This window comes from Elephas maximus, chromosome 20 (assembly GCF_024166365.1).
Source record: "Elephas maximus indicus isolate mEleMax1 chromosome 20, mEleMax1 primary haplotype, whole genome shotgun sequence".
Lineage (NCBI taxonomy): Eukaryota > Metazoa > Chordata > Mammalia > Proboscidea > Elephantidae > Elephas > Elephas maximus.
Window position 1 is genome coordinate 51,804,822 of NC_064838.1, and position 18,902 is coordinate 51,823,723.

The 18,902-nt window shown below is 46.2% G+C and overlaps 1 protein-coding gene across 5 annotated transcripts in view; it reads right to left on the reverse strand.

Moving 5' to 3' along the window:
* SCAP (SREBF chaperone) overlaps window positions 1-18,902 on the reverse strand; it is a 109,169-nt gene that overhangs the window by 10,824 nt on the left and 79,443 nt on the right. For all 5 annotated transcript variants that reach the window (XM_049861888.1, XM_049861891.1, XM_049861889.1 and 2 more), the window contains 5 exons: window positions 3,728-3,885; window positions 2,724-2,944; window positions 2,419-2,524; window positions 1,601-1,773; window positions 1,072-1,198 (listed from right to left, as the gene is read on the reverse strand). In XM_049861888.1, the coding sequence (XP_049717845.1) occupies window positions 1,072-1,198; window positions 1,601-1,773; window positions 2,419-2,524; window positions 2,724-2,944; window positions 3,728-3,885 (785 nt within the window). The remainder of the gene's footprint in view (window positions 1-1,071; window positions 1,199-1,600; window positions 1,774-2,418; window positions 2,525-2,723; window positions 2,945-3,727; window positions 3,886-18,902) is intronic.

Consider the following 18,902-nt stretch of genomic DNA (forward strand, 5'->3'; position numbering starts at 1 on the left):
CGCTTACTCTAAAATGATCTACTTCATTAGGCATGTAAATGATTTTTAATTTTATTGTGTTTTAGGTAAAGTTTACAGTGCAAATTAGTTTCTCATTCAAAAATTTATGCACAAATTATTTTTTGACATGGACTGCAATTCTCTCAATGTGCCAGCACTCTACCCCTTTCCCTTTCTACCCCGGATTTGCTGTGTCCATTTGTCCAGTTTTCCTGTCCTTTCCTGCCTTCTTGTCTTTGCTTTTGGCAGGTGTTGCCCACTTGGTCTCGTACACTTGACTGATCTAAGCAGCACATTCCTCACGTGTGTTACTGTTTGTTTTACAGGACTGTCTAATCTTTGGATGAAAGGCAGACTTAGACTCTCGGGGTGCTTCTGTTCTGAGTTAGCAGGGTGCCCGGCGGCCATAGTCTCGGGGGTTCCTCCAGGTATTTAAATGTTTTAATATTAAAGAAAGAAGAAATGTACCCTTCTCTATCTCACACCCTTCTGTAACTTAAGCCATCAAGACACAGTGTGCATATATGTATGTGCATATATAACATGTAAGCACACCCCCCACACACACATACTCAGCAGAAAAAACCAAACCTGTGCCATTGAGTTGATGCCGACTCATAGCAACCCTACAACACTGCCTACAGAGTTTCCAAGGAGCGCCTGGTGGACTTGAACCGCCAACCTTTTGGTTAGCAGACACAACTCTCAACCACTACGCCACCAGGATTTCCAATACTTAGACACAGGCATATGCAAATACATACTATACGTATACATACACAATCGCACTTTTAGACACACCCACATGAAAATACATAGCCTATATATACACACATACATACAAATATATACACATATGTACACATACCCACATATACACACCTATAAGGTATGTAAATACAGGGCAGATAAAAGAAGAAAAAAATGTACCATTTCATTGTCAAAGATAACAATGTGATGACATGGAGTGATGGCAAAGGGCACAGTTCCGGGCAGGAAAGTACCCTGACATGCAAGACTCTCTGCCTGAGGGCCCACACTGCAGCCCAGTGGGGCCTGTTGGGGACCTACCCGCCATTGAGGGTGGGCGTCAGGCCGAAGAGTGTGCAGAGCCCCACAGACATGAGCAATGAGCTGAGCACTGTGACTACGGCGGCCAGGGCCAGCCCCCACTTGGACTTGACCATGTCGATCTTGCCTGGAGGACAGAGGGGACACATCAGGGCAGCACCTTCCCCACCCCCGGCCCCCACAGGCCCTTAATTGAGCTCATGGGAAGCAGAGGTGCCCTGACAATCAGGGGAGGGATGGCTTCTGCGTTAGCCAAAAGAAAGGGCAGCCACGGACACTTCCCAGTCTCAAGGACATGGTGCACCTCTCGGGAACCCCTCAAGCCTGGAAGGGTCTTTCCCTGAGAAGTGAGAGGAGCCCTGTACCCACCCAAGCCCCTGAGACCCTGCTGGGGGATGGACCCCTGGCTTTCATGACCACCAGGCACGTTCTACATCTCTGCCCTGAGCCGCCTCCAGAGGCTGGAAAGTGGGTGACCTGGAAGTGTCCGTTGGCTCAGAGAAAGCCCCCACCTACACCATGGACCTACGCGTGGAGAAGTAGATGTAGGCGAACAGGATGATATAGGTGGTCACGAGGGGGATGAGTTCAGCAATGCCGATCTCCTCTTTGAAGTGCACATGGACCAGGCTCTCTGCCCGGAGGCTGCAGTTGGGGCTGGGGTGTAGCAGCATCAGACGGGCACGCAGGCTGCCCAGGAACCTGGGCATGGAAGGGTGGCAGGTGGGTGGAGTGTACCTCTTGGTCCAGAGAACAGACATCACCCCTCCTCATGTTAGAGAGGGACTCTCCAGGGGTGTTGGAAGAATTATAAGGTTGGCAAGGTTGTCTCAGGACCTCCTGTCCATTTCTCAGCACCCCTTCCCCACCCATCACACCACTGTGGGTTCCAACGGCTCAGGACAGCCAAGTGGAAGCATCTCAAGTGGCCTCGCCAATCACTGGAAAGCTTTCTGCAGTGCTGTTAAGAAGGACTCTGAGGCCATATGGGGCTCAGCAGTAGCCAGTTGGGGACCTGTGTCCTAGGCTCAGGACAGGCAGTGGAGGGGCTGGGGACATCTGTCCCAGGTTCAGAACAGGCAGTGGAAGCAGCACGACGCTGGATTTGCCAGCCCTGCCTCAGTCCTTTTTTCTTAACCAGCTGTCAGCTCATCCCCATTCAAACTTGAGCAGACAGTATCCTTCAGTCTAACAAGGAAGCATTTCAACAGAAGGCCCAAAAATTGTGAGCTTCCAGGGAGCATTCTGAGCACTGTAAGAGGAACAGGGGGCTGGTGCTACTCAGAGCGTCTCGTCACTCCACAGGCCAGTCAGGAGCTGGCAGAACCCAGGAGCTGGCAGTCTTACTTGGCATGGTAGTGCTGGAAGACCAGGGTAATGGTGTACGAGACCATCCTCCTCCTGGTATAGAGGCTCACCCCACTGTACTTCCCAGGAACCCCAAACAGCAAGTCTGCAGACAGAGAGACAGTGAAGAAGCCAGCAGGTACTGACGAGGGAACAGCAGCCACTGCAATGCCACCAAGTGCCCAGCCCCTCCCCCAGCCCGCTCCTGGAAACAAGGGGTAACGTCTGATCCACCAGAGGGCCCACAGGAGCAGGCAATGGCCACCGACTGGCCTGGCGGGTCCTCAGGAACCTGCTCTGGGTACCTTTGAGCGTGGCTGAGGTCTGCAGCGTTTTGGGCTCGTGCTGGTGGATGGTCCCAATGATGTCAGGGTCAGCATGGAAGCGCTCCCAGTCATTCTGCCAGAAGTTCCCAGGCGACAGCAGCAGGCATCCATGCTCAGGGAGCAGGTTCCGGAGCTTCTTGAGGCCTGGCAGCAGGTCGGTCACCTGCAGGCACACCTCCTCCAGGCTCCTGGTCCCGGAGCTGCGCAGGAGACAGGATGAGGCACAGCTATGTCTGCCAGCACAGGGTAGGCCCACTGCACTTCTGGGGCAGCCTCTGCCACCAGACTCCTAGATGCCCCTGTGTTTTGTTCCCTGGCATCTCCAGAGAGCCTGAGGAAAAGGGCAGCAGAGGAAAGTCTTCCAGGCAGTCGACAACCAAGCCATGTGGCTGGCTGACCTTCAAAGTGCGTCTGGAGCCCACACGCCCGGAGCCCACATGCCCATTCGCCTCCAAGGAGAGGCCAGTGAGGGCGTTATGGGCACGTGAACAGTCCCACCCACTCAAACCCACTGGCTGATTGGTGGACAAGAGGGAAAAAGGTAACAATTAGGGGTTCCATTTAGTTCACAAAAATGCCTGGCAAAGGCATCAGCTAAATAAAACCTGGCAGTGCTACAGCAGCAAAGCCAGCAGACTCCAGAAACCCACTGACAGGCTGAGGAGGAAGACCTGGGCTGAGGTTTTAGAACTGTACCCCAGGGACAGCTTGTTTCTCTTCAGCACTGTCACATTCGCATCTACAACCTACAGGCTGGAAGCCGTCCAAGTCACAAGGCAGCATCACAGGGACCCCAGGGGGACATCTACTCTGTCTAAACCCTGAGGGTGAAGCTCAGGTCTACCCATGCCATTCACGCAGGCCCAGGGGGAAGGCAGCTAATTCTGCAGAGCTGGCTGGCTCAGTGGAGTTACACCACAGACTGCCACCCTGCCTTCATTTCAGAAGGGGATTCGGGGAGGCTGGGTCCCTGGAAGGGCTACCTGTCTCTGAGCACGTGGTTCCGGATCTCCTCCACCAGCTGGAATGCCCGGGACAGAGGTGACCGGAACACATCTACTGCCAGGAGGTTCTTGTGCCAGGGGGATACTGATGACTTCACAAATATCTGCTGGATGTAAGCCACTGGGGCACCCACATACTGCAGAAGAAGGGGACAGGGCAGCACAGTCAGCTCAGCACCGGAGGGAGGAACACAGGTCTATAGTCAGTAAGGATTTATTAAGCATCTGCTATGGGCAAAGCACTGTGCACCCAAAGGGACAAGCCTTCAAAAATGAAGACTGCTGCAAGGTACTTTGCCAATTTATGGACCATCTTTCTGCTCTACGGCCCATAGGCCAAGTCAGGCCCATTTTTCTAAATAAAGTTTGACTGGATCACAGTTACACATTCCTTTATGCATTGTCTACGGCTGCTTTCATGCTACAAGGCAGAGTGAAGGAGTTGCGACAGAGAACGTCTGACCCACAAAGCCTAAGGTAAAGCCTATTATGGAAATGTCTGCCCACCTCTGCAACAAACCATACACTACCAATGGGTGTGGCCTGTCTTACTGATCCTGGTTTTGCCACTTCCGGGGCAGTGGTTTGTGAAAATCAAAAGGCCCACTTTTAAATCCCAGCTCTCCAACTGTATAGTTGTGGGAATGTTTTTGAACTCTCTAGATTTCAATTTCCTCACTGTGAAAGAGGAATGACGACATTCACCCCGCAGCATCAAGAAGATGCACACACATGCCACATTCACAGAACGCACACATGTGCCACATTCACAGAACACACACCACGCTCCCATACCACACACCATGCTCACACACCACACTCAGTCACACATATATACCCACATATGTGTATAAACATCATATGCAGAGAGTATTAACAGAAACTTCAGTAATGTGCAGTTGTGGAACATTTCGTCTGACCCCTACGACCATCCTATGAGAAGCTGGGGAAAGAGACAGCACCCTCTTCCACTGAGGCTCAAGAGTGTGACTGCCTGAAGTGTCCTGAGTAGAGCAGAGTGGCACAAGGCCTCAAACCCAGGTCTCCTCACCAAACATCGCACACTTTCCTCACTAGAACCTGCCCACACAGGCACTGAAGTGACAAGTGTTCACATGTCTAACAGGTGAGGAACAGCTCCCAGTGATGGATGTGTCATGGAGCACCTCCAAAGGAGAGGTGCTAGGCTAGCTGTGGCAGGGTTTTCAGCCAGGGGAGAGTTGAGCCGGGTCATGAAGATTGGGAAGGATTTGGATCGGAAGGAGTGGGGCAGGGAGGACATCTGAGGAGCAAGGTATAGTTGGCCCTCCATATCCATAGGTTCCTCATCCGCAGATTCAACCAACCTTGGATCGAGTATCGGAGAAAAAAGTTAGGTTGTTGCTGACGTGTACGTAGTTAGGCCTACGATGTTGCATCTGTACTGAATATGTACAGACTTTTCTTTCTTGTCATTATTTCCTAAACATTACAGTATAACTACTGATATAGCATTTACATTATATTAGGTATTATAAGTAATCTAGAATGATTCAAAGTATACAGGGGGATGTGTGTAGGTTATATGCAAATACTATGCAATTTATATAAGTGACTTGAGCATCCGTGGATTCTGGTCTCCGCAGGGGGTCCTAGAACCAATTCCCTGCAGATACCGAGGGACAACTGTACAGGGAGAAGACAGACAGCCTGGACAGCACAAAGGGTTCCTGTTGGTTCCAATGGAAACTACAGTGAGGATAAAGCCTGACTGAGCTGTCTGGATTTTAACCAGCTGACAAAAGAAAAGTCCCAAGTGTCTGTGAAACTGAAGGGTGACTGAAAAAACACAGTGCTCTGGAACGACAACCCTGGAGTGACAGTGTCATCCAATCGGGGACAGGAAAGACTATCCAGGCAGTGACGCACTGAGGCTCAGGCTGGAGGGAGCCAGGTACACCAAGGGATGATGTGACTGTCCAGGTGCCTGTGCCAGAATCAGAAGCCCCACAGGGCACGTCTGTCTGTGAAGGGAAGGCACCGAGCCGCTCGATGATGCGTGATCCCGTGATCGTACAGGCAGGAGTAAAGGTGCTGCACAAGCACAGGTGATGCCCCCAAGGGCCCTGGGCACAAACACCCAGAGCAACAGCCTCAGCCCCTGGAAGTTTATGTTTCTGACACTGTCTTAGCAAAGGCACAGGGAACAGGAGGCTTCATCGACTTTGTCTTCCACACCAGACTCGGCCGCTAGAAGCTGCCAGGCGGCACAGAGGCACCTGGGTGGAGCTGGCTGACACAGACTCTGACCAGAACAGCAGCTCATCCACTCGTCGTGTGGGCCTGAGTGGCAGAGGAGCTGTCCAGCTCTACATGGACAGCTATTCCCAGGGGAGGGTCACCCTCAAACCCTGTGAAAGACACAGCACATCACCCAGACACAGCCACTCAGGGCAACTGCAAAGCCTCCTGCCCCAGGTTCATTCCCACTGGGCACAAAGCTGGGACTGCATGTACCATCTCCTGTACCCACTGCCTTTCTTGGCCCTTCCACCTTCACCCTCCGCCCACTGAGCCTGTGCCACTGAAGCCAGATTCAATTTCCAAGCCAGGACAGCTACCTGGCCCTCCATCTACCTTCCAACCCAGGCACCTTCTCCCCAGCTGGGACCATTCAGGCCATCACTTCGACAGACTATAATGAACACACTTCAGAACTGCAACTCTCAACCCACTGGTACACTTCTGCTTAGAAGCGTATACACTATCATTCACATCAGTTTAGGAGAGAAGACGCATCACTTTCAGCAGATTTCACAGGAACACATAACCCCATTACATATACGCCCAATGTTGGATAAAACCCACCACCCACTTGTTTTCACTCCTTGGCTGGCAAGCCTTACTGGACAAAGTCACAAACCACATAGCCATGAGCCCCCTGTGTAGCCACGCTGGCCAGCCCTGGCTGGATGCCCACTGCTGGCTCACCCCACTGACATTTGACAGCACTCAACAAGCAGCTGTTCTGCGGCTTCCAGCTCTTTCAAAATCTTGGTCAGTCATTTAATGTGACTATCACCAACTCATCATCCAACGTACGTGGCCCTCAAGCTCCCTATTTTGGGCATCAAAATTCCCTTATGGTGATTTATTCCATAGCTGTCTTAGTTATCCGGTGCTGCTACAAACAGAAATGCCACAAGTGGGTGGCTTTAACAAACAAATTTATTTTCTCACAATTTAGCTGGCGAGACGTCCAAATTCGGGGCGCTGGCGCTAGGGGAAGGCTTTCTTTCTACATCAGCTCTGGAGGAAGGTCCCTGTCTCTTAGCTTTTGTTCCTTGTTGCTCTTCACGGCATTCATCTTCCCCCATATCTCTGCTTGGTTACTTGTTTAATCTGCTCTTTTTATATCTCAAAAGGGACTGACTTAAAACACACCCTACACTAATACTGCCACATTAACTAACAAAACCCATTTCCAAATGGGGTTATAACCACAGGTATAGGGGTTAGGATTTACGACACCTATTTTTGCAGGACACAGTTCAATCCCTAACAGTCGGCATTTACCTAATCTCTGTCATTCACTGTCTTAGTTTGGGTTTCCCCAGAAGCAGACCTTGAGACCAGCAGTTTATCTGAGAGGTGCAGGAAACGCAGGGGACTTGAGCAGAGAAGTGGGGACAGAGAGTGTGCTACTGGGTGAGTGACCTCTGTGGACAACTGGAATGAGCAGTTATTCCACCTGAGGGATTAGAGAGCTGTTCCGAGGGGCATGACTTCTCTGACACTCAGGCTTCCTGTACCAGAGGTTCTCTGCAGTTGACAAGCAGGACACACACGGTATCGGGAATGTGGGTGGGGCCCACCACTCACTGTCCCAGCCCTATCACAATCCCTACTTGACATTCAAGTTAGAAACAGACATGGACACAGACAACACGTGGTACCCTAAGTGGGTGACAGAGGAAGCACAAAGCTAATGGATGGCATCCTGGTGCACTGAGCACAGAGGAAGGAGTCCAAACTAGATGGAGGCTGTGGTAGGCAGCCTTCTAAGTCGGGCCCAACATCCCCACCTCCTGGTGTTTCATGCCTTTGTGTAATCCCATCCCTTTGAGAGTGGCCTGGACCTGGTGACTTGCTTCTAATAGAATATGACAAAAGTGATGAGATGTCAGTTCAGAGATTAGGTTACAAAAGATGGTGACACCCCTTTCTCCCTCCTTTCAGAGCCATCACTCTGATGAAGTGAGCTGCCACATTGTAAGTAGCTCTGGAGAAGCCCACAAGGAATTGGCCTTCTTCAGCCAATACCCAGTGATGAACTGAGGCTCTCAGTCTAACAGCCTGAGAGGAACCTGCCAACAGCTATCAAATAAGCTTGGATGCAGATCCTCCCACAACTGAGCCTTGAGATGACTGCAGCCTTGACAGAGAATGAGTCAGAGGCACGCAGTGAAGGCACACCTGACCAGGGACACTGTGAGATAAGAAGCTTGTGTCATCTTAAGCTGCTAAGTAATTTGTTACACAACAATAGGTAATATAGAGACCAAGAGACATGACCCCCAAAACTGAGTAGGAACAGGGAAAGGGGCATTCCTGGTGAATGGGGGAAGACAGCCATTCTCTTCCGCCCTCTTTTCTATTTACCACCCACTGTGGCACCAGCCCTGTGCTTGATGCCCTCCTCCGGCAAGCATTCTCTTTTACTTCATCTTAACTCTCGTTTACTGTCTAAAAAAGATACATCTCCCTATCATAAAAAACACTTCTCTGATGACACCCCTATTCTCCCTATCTTATCTTCCTTTCCTAACTTCTCAAAGTTCAGAAAAAATTTACTGAGCTCTATAAGTAAGACACAGTTTCCTGCCCTAAAGGAGCTCCGTTTAGCAGTATGAGATTTAGATAAAGCCCATTTCAGCACAGCCACCCTACAACAGAGGAAGCTACCAGGACACAAAGAGGAGTAAAGGCAGGCTTCCCAGAAAAGGGATCACCCAGCTAAGGGTTCCCCATTTACTGCCACCACCAGGCCCTCCCCGCTTACCCCTCATCCCTCCCCATCAGGTGGGTCCATCCATTATTCAAATGAAACCTCTCCCTCAGTAGTTAAGTCGAAGCCCTTTCAGGGAACTCAGTCCAGAGGCCTTACCTCTCAGCTCCGCCACTGAGGCTCTGGGGCTGCCAGCACACTCGGGCCCAGGACATGACCTGCACTGCACGAGCACCAGGGCAACAAGCCAGTAGAGACAATCAGGACTTCAGACCCAATTGTCTTCTGCAATAATGGTTTAACTCCACAACTGGCTCTCAAAGACACTGAAAGGTGTGAGTTGAGTTCTCTCCTGAAAGTTCTGCCTACCAGGCTAGCCCGGGACACCAAGCATGGTTGTCAGCACCAACCTCATAGTTTCTTCTGTCCTGGTAAAGGCAGTCACATGCTCACACACACTGACGCGCTGCTTCACGGGCCAGGGAAGGGATAAATCCAGCTTTGGCTGGAACTCAGAGAAGGGAAACAGGTTATAGGCAACTGTGTCATCATGAGTCATACACACCAAGTGTTTCATGGGCTCCATGCGACAGAGAAGAGGAGGTCCCTAACTGGATAATGTGTAGGCGAACTGGGGGGGTAAGGTACAGGTGAACCTGGGCATAGCCAGAAGATCCCTCTCCTCCTACCACTCTCTAGCTCACCAGAGTTTTCACTGACAGCCTGCTTGGGATCTGATAGAGGCTTGGGAAAGCCCTGGCCTGGTGCTTGGGCTTGGAGCACTCACCCAGGGTCTAGTAGGAGAGTCTCTGTGACACAAGATGGTTCCTAGACAAGGCACGGCTTTAAACCCAGTGCCTGATGCTGCCTTTAGCACTGCCCCCACCCCAACTGCAGTTGGGAAGTCCTGGAGATAAGCAGGGGCTCAAGCCAATAATGAGTTACCTCCAGACTTTCACCTCAGCCACAGGTTCCTGCCATCCAACCTGCAGGTTTGGTTAAACACTACCCTTCCCGGGGGGGCTAAGAATGGTAGACTAGGTTGTGATTCTGCCAAAGGTTTCTAATGCCCCTCACAGTCACATCTGCCTTAAGAGAGTGCTCTTTGACCCAGATGGTGAGTTAGGAGGACAGAATACCACATGGTCCCCAGCACAATCAGACTCTTCACACTCAAGGGGCCCTGGGGCTCACAGCGACACTGAGGGGATAGGAACCCTCTCTATAAATGATAGCTGTCATTTCCATGCCAGAGTGGGCAATCCGCAAATTAAACTTATTCAAGGAGGCACAACACTGAGGAAGTAGCACTTATTATCACCCCCATTTTACAGATAAGAAAACCAAGGCTCAGAGAGCTAGAATGATGCGTCTAAGGTCACAGAGCTGAGAGGCCCCTTTTTTCCTCCACAGTCAACCCACCAGGGTGGTTCTGAACTGTGTGAGCTCCCATGGAGAACATGATGTGTCTCCTTAGGTTTCTCTTGCACATGGCAGTTTCTCACGCTGTCCTTGTTTTTGATGGTCTTGGTTTTGAGGAGTACTGGTCACGTATTTTGTAGGATGTCCCTCAGGATTTGTCTGATGTTCTTCTCACGATTAGATGGGTTTATGGGTTTTGGGGGGAAGATGACATAAGTGACGTGCCGTTCTCATCACATCATACTGTTGTCACCGTTAAACATCAGCTCTGCACCATCAGGCTCACTGAACTGCTGGTCAGGAAACATAACACGTCCTATTACTGCTGAGGCTAACCTTGATCACCTGGCTGAGGTACTGCTTGTCAGGTTTCTCCACTGTAAAGTGACCCTTCCCCCCGCCCCTGTCCACACTGTACTCTTTGGAAGGCAGTCACCAAGCACAGGCTGCACTTAGTGAGTGGGAAGTTATGCTCCACCTCTTCAACGGCCAAGCACTATGTAAATTATTCGGACTTCTTCTGCCAGGACATTTGTCTGCTCTCCCCCATTTATTTATATATTCAATCAGTTCTTTATATTAGTATGGATTCATGGATATTTATTCTTTAGGTTATAGTCCAATACTACTTCATTTCTTTTGTTGCTCAAATTGTTCCAGTCGTAGCCACTAGGAGCTCTTTCAGTTGGCTCCTGTGTCCCTTTGACATATACTGCATTTATTTTTAAGTGACTTTTTTTTTTTGTACTCAAATAACATCTATTTAGAATGTAAAACTCTTTTCATATACGAGCCAGAGTGCCTTTAGGGGAGACTTTTCAACATTCGCTAGATTATTGTTTTTTTTTTTTTTTTAATGCTTTTTATTGTGCTTTACATGAAAGTTTACGAATCAAGTCAGTCTCTCACACAAAAACCCATATACACCTTGCTACACACTCCCAATTACTCTCCCCCTAATGGGACACGTCGCTCTCCCCCTCCACTCTCTCTTTTTGTGTCCATCTCGCCAGCTTCTAACCCCCTCTACCCTCTCATCTCCCCTCCAGGCAGGAGATGCCAACATAGTCTCAAGTGTCCATCTGATCCAAGAAGCTCACTCCTCACCAGCATCCCTCTCCAACCCATTGTCCAGTCCAATCTATGTCTGAAGAGTTGGCTTTGGGAATGGTTCCTGTCCTGGGCCAACAGAAGGTCTGGGGGCCATGACCACCAGGGTCCTTTCAGTCTCAGTCAGACCATTAAGTCTGGTCTTATGAGAATTTGGGGTCTGCATCCCACTGCTCTCCTGCTCCCTCAGGGGTTGTCTGTTGTGTTCCTTGTCAGGGCAGTCATCGGTTGTAGCCGGGCACCATCTAGTTCTTCTGGTCTCAGGATGATGTAGTCTTTGGTTCATGTGGCCCTTTCTGTCTCTTGGGCTCACAGTTATCGTGTGACCTTGGTGTTCTTCATTCTCCTTTGATCCAGGTGGGTTGAGACCAATTGATGCATCTCAGATGGCCGCTTCCTAGCATTTAAGACCCCAGACGCCACTCTCCAAAGTGGGATGCAGAATGTTTTCTTAATAGATTTTATTATGCCAATTGACTTAGATGTCCCCTGAAACCATGGTCCCCAGACCCCTGCCACACTGGCCTTCGAAATGTTCAGTTTATTCAGGAAACTTCTTTGCTTTTGGTTTAGTCCAATTCTGCTGACCTCTCCTGTATTGTGTGCTGTCTCTCCCTTCACCTAAAGTAGTTCTTATCTACCAATTAGTGAATGCCCCTCTCTCCCACTCTCCCTTCCTCCCTCCCCCATCTAGTAACCACAAAAGAATGTTTTCTTCTCAGTTTAAACTATTTCTTCAGTTCCTATAATGGTGGTCTTATACAATATTTGTCCTTTTACAAGTGACTAATTTCACTCAGCATAATGTCTTCCAGGCTCCTCCATGTTATGAAATGTTTCACAGATTCTTCACTGTTCTTTATCGATCCGTAGTATTCCATTGTGTGGATATACCATAATTTATTTATCCATTCATCCGTTGATGGGCACCTTGGTTGCTTGCATCTTTTTGCTATTGTAAACTATTTGCTATTGTAAACGGTCTGCAATAAACATAGGTGTGCATATATCTGTTTGTGTAAAGGCTCTTATTTCTCTAGGCTATATCTCAAGGAGTGGGATTGCTGGATTGTATGGTAGTTCTATTTCTAGCTTTTTAAGGAACTGCTAAATCGATTTCCAAAGTGGTTGTATCATTTGACATTCCCACCAGCAATGTAGAAGTGTTCCAATCTCTCCACAGCCTCTCCAACATTTACTATTTTGTGTCTTTTGGATTAATGCCAGCCTTGTTGGAATGAGGTGAAATCTCACTGTAGTTTTGATCTGCATTTCTCTAATGGCTAATGATCGTGAATATTTCCTCATATATCTGTTAGCTACCTGAATGTCTTCTTTAGTGAAGTGTCTGATTATACCTTTAGCCCATTTTTTAATTGGGTTATTTGTCTTTTTGCAGTTGAATTTTTGCAGTATCATGTAGATTTTAGAGATCAGGTGCTGATCAGAAATGTCATAGCTAAAAACTTTTTCCCAGTCTATAGGTAGTCTTTTTACTCTTTTTGTGAAGTCTTTGGAAGAGCACAGGTGTTTGATTTTTAGGAGCTCCTAGTTATCTAGTTTTTCTTCTTCATTCTTTATGTTTTCTATACTGTTTATGCCATGTATTAGGGCTCCTAACGTTGTCCCTATTTTTTCTTCCATGATCTTTATCGTTTTAGATTTGATATTTAGATCTTTGATCCATTTTGAGTTAGTTTTTGTGCATGGAGTGAGTTATGGGTTTTGTTTCATTTTTTTGCAGATGGATATCCAGTTATGCCAGCACCATTTTTTAAAAAGACTGTCTTTTCCCCAGTTAACTGACACTGGGCCTTTGTCAAATATCAGCTGCTCATATGTGGATGGATTTATGTCTGGATTCTCAATTCTGTTCCATTGGTCCATGTATCTGTTGTTGTACCAGTACCAGGCTGTTTTGACTGCTGTGGCAGTATAATAGGTTCTAAAATCAGGTAAAGTAAGGCCTTCCACTTTGTTCTTCTTTTTCAGTAATGCCTTATTTATCCGGGGCCTCTTCCCTTCCATATGAAGTTGGTGATTTGTTTCTCCATCTCATTAAAGAATGTCCTTGGGATTTGGATCGGAATTGCATTAAATGTATAGATCGCTTTTGGTAGAATAGATGTTTTTATAATGTTAAGTCTTCCTATCCATGAGCAAGGTATGTTCTTCCACTTATGTGTCTCTTGGTTTCTTGCAGAAGTGTACTGTAGTTTTCTTTGTATAAGTCTTTCACATCTCTGGTAAGATTTATTCCTAAGTATTTGATCTTCTTGGGGGCTATTGTAAATGGCATTGACTTGGTGGTTTCCTCTTCAATGTTCTTTTTGTTGGTATAGAGGAATCCAACTGATTTTTGTGTGTTTATCTTGTATCCCAATACTCTGCTGAATGCTTCTATCAGTTTCAGTAGTTTTCTGGAGGATTCCTTAGGGTTTTCTGTGTATAAGATCATGTCATTTGCAAACAGAGATACTCTGACTTCTTCCTTGCCAATCTGGATGCCCTTTATTTCTTTATCTAGCCTAATTGCTCTGGCTAGGACTTCCAGCACAATGTTGAATAAGAGCGGTGATAAAGGGCATCCTTGTGTGGTTCCCAGTCTCAATGGGAATATTTTCAGGCTCTCTCCATTTAGGATGATGCTGGCTGTTGGCTTTGTATAAATGCCCTTTATTATGTTGAGGAATTTTCCTTCTATTCCTATTTTGCTGAGAGTTTTTATCATGAATGAGTGTTGAACCTTGTCAAATGCCTTTTCTGCATCAATTGATAAAATCATGTGATTCTTGTCTTTTGTTTTATTTATGTGGTGGATTACATTAATTGTTTTTCTAATGTTTAACCATCCCTGCAAACCTGGTATGAATCCCACCCAGTCATGGCTAATTATTTTTTTGATATCTTGTTGAATGCTATTGGCTAGAATTTTGTTGAGGATTTTTGCATCTACATTCATGAGGGATATAGGTCTATAATTTTCTTTTCTTGTGGTGTCTTTACCTGGTTTTGGTATCAGGGATATGGTGGCTTCATAGAATGAGTCTGGTAGTATTCCATCCTTTTCTATGCTCTGAAGTACCTTTAAGAATAGTGGTGTTAACTCTTCTCTGGAAGTTTGGTAGAACTCTGCAGTGAAGCCATCTGGACCAGGGCTTTTTTTTGTTGTTGTTGGGAGTTTTTTGATTACCTTTTCAATCTCTTCTTTTGTCATGGGTCTATTTAGTTTTTCTACCTCCGTTTGTGTTATTTTAGGTAGGTAGTGTGTTTCTAGGAATTCATCCATTTCTTCTAGGCTTTCAAATTTGAGTATAGTTTTTCAGAGTAGTCTGATATGATTCTTTTAATTTCAGTTGGGTCTGTTGTAATATCGCCCATCTCATTTCTTATTTGGGTTATTTGCTTCCTCTCCTGTTTTTCTTTTGTCAGTTTGGTCAGTGGTTTATCAGTTTTGTTGATTTTTTAAAAAAAACAGCTTTTGGTCTTGTTAATTCTTTCAACTGTTTTTCTGTTTTCTATTTCATTTAGTTCAGCTCTAATTTTTATTATTTGTTTTCTTCTGGTGCCTGTGGGTTTCTTTTGTTGCTCTCTATTTGTTCAAGTTGTAGGGATAATTCTTTGATTTTGGCCCTTTCTTCTTTTTGGATGTGTACATTTATTGATATAAACTGGCCTCTGAGCACCGCTTTTGCTGTGTCCCAAAGGTTCTGATAGGGAGTGTTTTCATTCTCATTGGATTCTCTGAGTTTCTTTATTCTATCCTTAATGTCTTCTATAATCCAGTCTTTTTTGAGCAGGGTATTGTTCAGTTTCCAAGTGTTTGATTTCTTTTCCCTGCTTTTCCTGTATTGATTTCCACTTTTATGGCCTTATGGTCAAAGAAGATGCTTTGTAATATTTCCACGTTTTCGATTCTGCTAAAGCTTGCTTTATGACCTAATATGTGGTCGATTCTAGACAGTGTTCCATGTGCACTAGAAAAGAAAGTATACTCAGTTGCTGTTGGGTGGAGTGTTCTGTATATGTCTATGAGGTCAAGTTGGTTGATTGTGCCATTTAGATCTTCCATGTCTTTATTGAGCTTCTTTCTGGATGTCCTGTCCTTCACCGAAAGTGGTGTGTTGAAGTCTCCTACTATTATTGTGGAGCTATCTCACTTTTCAGTGCTGATAAGAGTTTGTTTTATGTATCTTGCAGCCCTGTCACTGGGTGCATAAATATTTAATACAGTTGCATCTTCTTGGTGTATTGTCCCTTTAATCATTATATAATGTCCTTCCTTACCCTTTCTGATGGATTTAACTTTAAAGTCTATTTTGTCAGAAATTAATATTGCCACTCCTGCTCTTTTTTGGATTGTTGTTTGCTTGATATATATTTTTCCATCCTTTGAGTTTTAGTTTGCTTGTGTCTCTAAGTCTAAGGTGTGTCTCTTGTAGGCAGCATATAGACGGATCTTGTTTTTTAATCCACTCTGCCACTCTCTGTCTTTTTATTGGTGCATTTAGTCCATTTACATTCAGGGTAATTATGGATAGGTATGAATTTAGTGATATCATTTTGATGTCTTTTTTGTGTGTTGTTGACAGTTTCTTTTTCCCACTTGATTTTATGTGCTGAGTAGATTTTCTTTATATATTGTCCTTTCCTCATATTTGTTGTTGTTGATTTTGTTTCTGCTGAGTCTGTATTTTCCCTTGTATTTTATTTTGATGAGTAGGATAGTTTCTCTCCTTTGTGGTTACCTTATTATTTACCTCTATTTTTCTAAATTTAAAACTTTTATTTCTTTGTATCACCATATCTTCCTCTCCATATGGAAGGTGTATGATTATATTTCTTAGTCCCTCTTTATTATTTTAATGTTGTCTTCTTTTATATAATAATATCCCTGTTACCCTGTTTTGGGCTTTTTTTTTTTTTTTTAAATATAATCTTGCTTTGTTTTTTTGGATTTCCCTGTCTGGGTTGACTTCTCGTTGCTCTGCCCAGTGTTCTAGTCTTAGGTTGACACCTGATATTATTGATTTCCTAACCAAAGAACTCCCTTTACTGTTTCTTGTAGTTTTGGTTTGGTTTTTATGAATTCCGTAAACTTGTGTTTATCTGGAAATGTCTTAATTTCACCTTCATATTTAAGAGACAGTTTTGATGGATATATGATTCTTGAGGCAGGCAGTTTTTTCCCTTCAATTTTTTAAATATGTCATCCCATTGCCTTCTTGCCTGCATGGTTTCTGCCAAGTAGTCCGAGTTTATTCTTATGGCTCTCCTTTGTAGGTGACTTCTCGTTTATCCCTCGCTGCTCTTATAATTCTCTCTTTATCTTTGGTTTTGGCAGGTTTGATTATAATATGTCTTGGTGACTTTCTTTTAAGATCTACCTTATGTGGAGTTCGATGAGCATCTTGGATAGATACCTTCTCATCTTTCACAACATCAGGGAAGTTTTCTGCCAGCAAGTCTTCAACAATTTTCTCTGTATTTTCTGTTATCTCTCCCTGTTTTGGTACTTCAGTCACTCGTAGGTTATTTCTCTTGATAGAGTCCCACATGATTCTTAAGGTTTCTTCATTTTTTTACATTCTTTTATCTGATTTTTCTTCAAATATATTAGTGCCAAGTGATTCATCTTCAAGTTCAGAAATTCTAGCTTCTACTTGCTCAATTCTGCTCCTCTGACTTTCTACTGAGTTGTCTAATCCTGTAATTTTATTGTTAATCTTCTGAATTTCTGATTGCTGTCTATGGATTTTTCTAGCTTATTAAACTTTTCATTATGTTCCTGAATAATTTTTCTGATTTCTCCAGTTGCTTTATCTGTGTGTTCCTTGGCTTGTTCTGCGTATTGCCTCATTTCCTTCCTGATGTCTTGAAGGGTTCTGTATATTAAACTTTTGTATTCTGCATCTGGTAATTCCAGGAATAGACTTTCATCTAGAAGATCCCTGGATTCTTTGTTTTGAGAGCCTGTTGAGGTGATCATGGTCTGTTTGTTTATGTGACTTGATACTGACTGTTGTCTCTGAGCCACCTATAAGTTATTGTATTAGTTTATGCTAGCTTACTGTCTCATAGCTGCTTGCTTTGTTTTGTTTTGTTTTGGTATATCCCTATGGGTTGCCTGAGTGAGCTAGCTTGATTATTTTCACCTTTGGTGCTCTGGTGTCCTGTCCCCAGCTGGCTAGAGCTGTTATCAGATATATCAGTCTAGGAGTCCATTCAGTTTTCTTGTATGAATTCAGCTCAGGTTTCCAGGTAGCTGATCATCAAGTGTGTGGTACAGGCTCTGTCCTACAGTCTTAGAGGGGCTGGGGTGATTGGTGTATATACCGGTATCTGATTGAAGCAGGGTGTCATGCTCTGAACAAGGCAGGGGGCTGAAAACCGACCCCCAAGTGTCTCTGAGGAAAATGTGTCTCTGTTCCCTAAAGCGTGCTGCTGGGTAGGTTTTGCAGAGGGACCGTGGGCACCCAAAGTGTTTTAAGGACTGGGAGATACCAGTTATCTTTGGACCCCTGTCTCGGGTGGCTGGGTGACTTGAGTGGAGCTACCAGTCCTTAGGTCCCTGATGTGGGTGAGGACCTTGTTTAATAGGCAAAGCAATGTCAAACGTCAAACACCCACCTCTCCAACGCAGAGATGAAATGGTTGGAGCCTGTGATCGAGGGCCTATTCTCCCAGAATAGGCCCACATAGGTCCATGCAGAAGGGAAAGGTGCTGAAGGTCCACAGACGGTTTATGCCTGGACAGGAGCCGCTTCTGTCCGGAGCTCCCCCAGTTAATGGAGCTAGCAAATTATCTTTTCCCCCCAACTGCAAATTTGTTCCTTCCCCAAGGCCAGGAGGATGGCTCTAGGTGCTTCACCAGGGTCTATCTCAGGCCCAGAATTCAGCCACTGAAGCTGGCTTGGGGGTTGGGGGGTGGGGGCGGGGGCGTGGTAAAACGTACACAAGTGCTTAGCTCTTGCCGAGAACGCCGTTCTCCTCAGGTCCCGGAGGTGTGAGTGGGTTGTGTGGCTGGCTGCTTCTCCCTGAGGAAACTGCGGCCGAACGCTAGTACCAGCCCGCCACTGCCGCTCCGGGAATGGTGCCTGAGGGCTCCCCGTGATTCAGGTCTGGTAACTCCTCTCCACTTCTGAACAGTCTCTTCCTCCCCCTGCCCCTCAATTTGTTGTCTAAGCTTGCCTTTGATGCTCAGGGCTCCCAGCTTATCACAAATATACTCATTTCACTTGTTTTTTCGGGTCTTTGTTGTAAAGAGGGCTCGCAGGAAGCGTCTGTCTACTCCGCCATCTTGGTTCCGCCTCCTCACCTCACATCTTTGTCTTTTCTCCCCAACCAGGGTGGAATCTCCTCAAGGGGGAGTGAGCCTCTGTTTGCCCCAAGAGCACTCTCCCAGGCACACCACAGACATACAATAAACACATGTTGAATCAGGGGGTGAATGGAGGGAGGAGAGACGTTTTGGTTCTGTGGTGCTGGCAGTGGATGTCTGTGGAGTGCTGCCCACTGTCCAAGTCCCCTAATTTCCCCTTCTCATTTTTGCCCAGGTGATGAAGTCAAATAACGATGCCTACTCCGTGGCCACAGTGACTACAGGGACAGGCAGAGAGCCCCGTTCAGAGGCAA